This window comes from Ochotona curzoniae, unplaced genomic scaffold, assembly GCF_017591425.1.
Source record: "Ochotona curzoniae isolate NIBS_2020 unplaced genomic scaffold, NIBS_Ocur_1.0 scaffold_3171, whole genome shotgun sequence".
In the NCBI taxonomy this organism is placed as follows: domain Eukaryota; kingdom Metazoa; phylum Chordata; class Mammalia; order Lagomorpha; family Ochotonidae; genus Ochotona; species Ochotona curzoniae.
The window spans coordinates 2482619-2488232 of record NW_024467104.1 but is presented as its reverse complement, the minus strand read 5'-3'; the positions used below and the strand labels follow the sequence as shown (position 1 = coordinate 2488232).

At 40.0% G+C, this 5614-nt stretch overlaps 1 protein-coding gene across 1 annotated transcript; it reads right to left on the bottom strand.

Annotated features, from left to right (window-relative positions):
* Positions 1 to 1395: 1395 nt before the first annotated feature.
* Positions 1396 to 2337, bottom strand: LOC121172277 (olfactory receptor 9I1-like). Its single transcript, XM_041004128.1, has one exon. The coding sequence runs from the start codon at positions 2335 to 2337 to the stop codon at positions 1396 to 1398; it is 942 nt and encodes a 313-aa protein (XP_040860062.1).
* Positions 2338 to 5614: the final 3277 nt, after the last annotated feature.

Genomic DNA, 5614 nt, shown 5'->3' with positions numbered 1-5614 from the left:
GATCCTGTGGCTTCTCTTGGTATGTCAAGGAATCCCAAGCCACAGAACTTTGCATTTATAACTATTTAGCTGGAACAGTCTTCCCAACCCACAACTATGGCATATTTACTCACTGAGCACGTCAGTTTCTCAGAGAAGCCTCTTCTGACCACACCAAACTAGGTCAGAATCCTCTGTGACAATGTGACAATATCCTGTGTTGTTTCTTTTGCTCCACTTGCCAAAATGTAAAATAAAATTAATTACCTGTGTAATGACTTAATATCTGTCTATTCTGCAGATCCAAATCCTTCTGTGTACCTGTGTTATTCTTACTTTTTCCTGTATTCTGAATTTCATATCTTGTCTAATACATACTGGATAGTCAATAAATATTTGGCTGACTTAATGGATAAGATTGTGGGTCTCCATGGAGATGTTTCTTTACCAATATTTCTTGCAAATGTGGAGGTCATAAAAGGTGACAGTAGATTCAGAACTATCTGCCTTCTGACAATAAAGTAAATTTCCTAGAGGAGATGAAAGAAGACAGAGGCTTTCATTACTGGAGAATAAGAAATAACTCGAGTGCTTGAGTTCACTCTGGCAGATGGTACAAGAGCAATGAATGCTTCAGAAATAAAATAGAGCTTCTGACCTTAGCTATGCAAGAAATATTACAAAGTAATATGTGGAATTCTGTTGAGCCCTACTTCAAGATCAAATTGTTTCCAATAATTCATGCAAACTATTTCATCTCCAATTTGTTCTACAGTATTTTGTTCCTTTGAGCCAACTGGGAGGTAACCTACGGTATTCTAATTGAACATTTTCCAATGCAGGTCTCCTTGCTCTATTTTTTTATCCATGTGTTCAACTAATGTATCTGTCCGTGACAAATTCCCAAATTGGTTATGACTTAAATTTTAAAATTTCCTTTGGTCAAGATCTTGATCCACTCCGCCATCCACAAGCAACAAATGTAGCTGTTCTTATTATGAAAACAGTGAGCTACTGGTTTATGACCATTATAGGGAATCAAAAGATGAGCTTAGCAGAAAAAATTCACATACCTGAGAAAATACTCAATAATATTCAGGACAAAGAAGAAAAATAAATGTTATACTTTACAACATATTACTATATACAAAGCTTTTTGTCACTCTGTCTCACTTGATCCTAGTTACTTGACCTTTAATCAAAACAAAGAAGAAATTTTTATTTACAAAACAATCGGGGGAGCATGCTTCTGATGCAAGGTCACAGAACTAAGAAAGAAGATATTGGAACCCAAATCCATGTGCTTCTGCCTCAATGTATCTTTGCAATGATGAAGTCTGGTTCATGTGTTAAGGGGACTAAGCAGGAGACCAGAGGATGGTTTGCAGCAACTCCTGTACTGACAGAGCACATTTCCTATTCTGCTTGGAAACCCCTCATCCTATGGAAAGCTTTCCTCAGGGCCTCCTGCACCTCCTTGTTTCTCAAGCTGTAAATCATTGGATTGAGCATGGGAATGACCACGGTGTAGAATACTGACACAATCTTGTCTTCCCAGAGGGATTTTCCCATGTTACCTTTCAGGTACATGAATATGAGTGTCCCAAAGAAAAGAGCCACCGCAGTCATATGAGAAGCACAAGTAGAGAAGGTCTTGGCTTTGCCACCTGCTGTACGAATCTTCAGAATAGCCCGAATGATGAATACGTAAGACATAGCAATCACCGAAATGCTGATTGTGATGACCAAGAAAGCCAAGAGGTAAATTACCTGCTCCCGTGGTCCAGTCTCACTACAGGCAAGTTTCAGCAGCGGTGGGAGATCGCAAAAAAAGAAATCCACCTGATTGGACTTACAGAAAGAGATAGAGAAGGTGCACCCTGTACGAACCACAGAATTGATCATGGCACCTGCGTAAGCTGCAGCCACCAGCCCCAGGCAGGTCTGGGTTGTCATGGCTGTAGCATAGAGGAGAGGGTTGCACACAGCCACGTAGCGGTCATAGGCCATCACTGCCAAAAGAAAACACTCTGTACTAGCATAGAGAGTGAAAAAGAAGAACTGAATGGCACAGCGCTCGTAGGTGATGACCATTTTATCAGTCCTCAAGGTCTCAAGCAACTGAGGGACAATAACGGAAGAGTAGCAAATATCCAGGAAGGAAAGGTGACTTAGGAAGAAGTACATGGGAGTGTGGAGCCTAGAGTCATTATGAATTAGCATGATCATGCCCAGGTTGCCCCCCATGGTAATGAGATAAAAAGCCAGAAATGCAAGAAAGAGACCTGTCTGAAGGTGCCCCTGAAGCTGGAATCCCATCAGAACAAAATCAGTCACCACGGTGCCATTCTCTGCCATGAAGCCACGGTCTCCTGCTGAAATAAAAGAAAGCAAAGTCTCATTGAAGACGAATTTAGGTGACCATGGTTTGATATGATCATGGTTCAGTAATGATAATGATGTTTCAGATTTACATTTTTTCACCAACTTTATCTCTGTTGATTCAGATATCCTTGGAAGCGCATATTGTCAATTTTGTTGCTACAGAAGAATATGAGGGACATAGAGGGAAAGTGACTAGTCCAAGATGTCGTGGTAAATAAGCAAGCAGAGCGAGGGGCAGCACTCCCTTGTAGGGACCTCCGAGCCTCTGACCAGTCCCACCTCGGAAAGCCACATCAGTCTCAGACAGAAAATGCTTTGTCGGGGAGACCTGGATGATACAGAACAACATGGTCTTTCAACTCAGATGTTTAGTATCTTTGCACCTTGAGAAAGTAAATCAATCTCAGCCTCTTTGATGATTAAATGAAAATTACAGTGCCAAAGTCACAAGATGCCTTGTAAAAGGTATCATTTACATACTGTGCATGTCATATAATTCAACTCACACACATAAAATTATTTTTAAATGTAGTAGTGCATTTGCAAAATAAACCGCTATCCAACCTTAAAAAGCAAGGAAATCTTGCCTTATATCTCATTTATGCATGTAATCTAAAACAATTGAATTAAGAAAAGCAGAGTTGCAAATGGTGAAAGGTAAAAGGGAGCATTAAGCTCAAAGATGTATTGCACGACATCGTGACTATAGTTAATAGCAGTGTGTTATGCAAAGAACTTCCAGTTTATGGAAAATGAAATCAAAAAACAAGGTTATTTTGGCACAATGAATGTATTTGGAAATTTCTAAGAGAATCAATTTTAAAAGTTCTCACCACCAAAAAAAAATAAACAAATAAAAGAATATGAGAATATGAATTAGCTTGATCCAATCATTCCACATTCCATAATGTACACATATTCCAAAACTTCAAGTGATAGACATTAAACATACACAATTTTTTATTTGCCTATTATTTTAAAAATGGTTAATCCATAAAAAAGTATTTTTTCCAATTGCTAGGAAAATGTGAAAGAGAGGCTTATGAGTCTTTATGGGCACTGGGGGCACTTTATCTCCAAGTCCACAGCCTCCTGAAGTGACAATATTAACTCTATCTTTCTTTGGGGTTTTCTCAGCGTGCCCGTGAGCACAGTGGATCTGGATGCTGTACGTGGAGTCATAAAGGACCAGCACTGTTAGAACCTCTGCAACCTATTACCTGCTGAGTCACTTCTTCTCTGTTCCTGCCAGGCCACACGGCCTGGTTTCCAGCATCTCTTGTTCCAGAGGATCTGCCCCATTTTTTAAATGCCAGATCATTATTAATCAGTGAGATGTGGAAATCAAAGCAATCTAGAATTAGCTTGCTAAGCTCATAAAGGGATAACACCACCATATTGAATCCCAAATTCTGGTACAGATGGGGCTCTAGCCAGGCAATAAGACAAGCCAGTCTCATGGCTTTTAGATGCTCACAATTTGGGTTAATAAAAATACCAAGCAGGGACTTCAAAGGTGATTCTTCTTGCCCACTCCATCCTTTAAAAAAAAAAAAAAAACTGAAAAGTCTTATAGAATTTGAAATAAAGTAAAATTTTGATCAATATTTGGGAAAAGCTAGTTTAATGATGGAATAAACATCAGTACGTGGTAGGGTTTCTTTTCCATTGAATTATTGATAGTGTAAATATTCAGATGTTTTTCCCATCTAGAGACAAATCTCATCCTGATACTCTCCCAAAACAATTGTTTACCATATTCTCAAGAATTTATAAGAATCATCTTGGCCAAAGGGGGAAAAAAGAGGATAAATTCAGTTTAATTATTTAGAAACAATTTACTGAGAACTTACCACGTACAAAATAACTTGTTTAATAATTTGGAACAAAGAAAACATCTCACTTTTAAGATTAGTTTTCTAGCAGAGGTAGACCTAGGCAATATATCTTTAAAAAAACAGAGATGTATTCTAAAGACCACAGTGAGTAATCAGCACTAGGACTTTTGCTTCCAAACTCACTGTGCCTTTCACCAGCCTGCACCATCACCGTCACCTCAGCCCCAAAAGTGGGATGCTTTTGCCAAGCTTTAGAAAGCACAGATCAGGAGACCCCCTTTGCTCCACTTCTTGCCTGAGAGAGGCTTTTAGGGCTCGGGGTAGCTGCCTAAGTAGCTCCCAATTTATTGGGAGAGGGTGGCATAGTGGGAACTCACAATTGGTCTTGATGAGCAGAAATAATTACGGTAGGAAGGCTGGGAACTACATCTAGAGAAGTGAGTTCAAGTCTGGGCTCCACTACTAAAACCAGAGACTCTAATCTGCAGGTCTGTGAAGTAAAGACTAAAGGGTCTCGGATTCTACACTCTGTTCTGTGCTATGAGGCTCTTTCTTCTACTCTTAATAGTCCAATTAAAAGAGTATCTGTTGGGCCCGGCACGGTGGCGCAGTGGCACAGTGGTTAAGGTCCTCGCCTTGCACGCCCAGGATCCCATATGGGCGCCGATTCTAATCCCGGCCACCCCGCTTCCCTTCCAGCTCCCTGCCTGTGGCCCAGGAAGGCAGCAGAGGACGGCCCAAAGCTTTGGGTCCCTGCACCCACGTGGGAGACCCGGAAGAGGCTCCTGGCTTCGGATTGGCATAGCATCGACCATTGCGTTCACTTGGGGAGTGAATCATCGGACGGAAGATCTTCCTCTCTGTCTCTCCTCTCTGTGTATCCGCCTTTCCAATAAAAAAATAATAATAATAAAAATAAATCTTTTTTAAAAAAAAAAGAGTATCTATTCATGTGAAATGAAAACTTATAGGAAGCCATTGGTTTGGCCTAAACTCCTGCACTAAGTACCGCAAATCAAATCTATATGGAATCACCCATGCCAAACCTCCAGGAAAACAAAAAAATAAGATGTTCATCTGACTTTCCAAGAAATCAAGAGAGATACAATATCATACACCCAAATAGGCCAGGTTCAACCAGCATGGTAACTTTTACAAGAAAATGACTCTGAAGTGACTATGCCACTTCTTTATCTTTTCTGCCTTTTTCAGATTTCTCTATCAAAACGTTTCCTCTGCTTAATTCATTGGAGCATTCCTGTTTCATAGAATAGGTTACTGCTCAATTCTAGAACTGCAACTGAAAACCAACTGAATCATCAAATGTATTGTGTCTTTGGCTGTATAAGTATTGTTCCAGGAACTTTATATAAATAGCCCACATGCCTCTCAAAATGACCAAATACAGGACT

Coding starts and splice junctions, on each gene's coding strand:
- LOC121172277 (XM_041004128.1), bottom strand. CDS start 2,337: ATGGCAGAGAATGGCACCGTGGTGACTGATTTTGTTCTGATGGGATTC.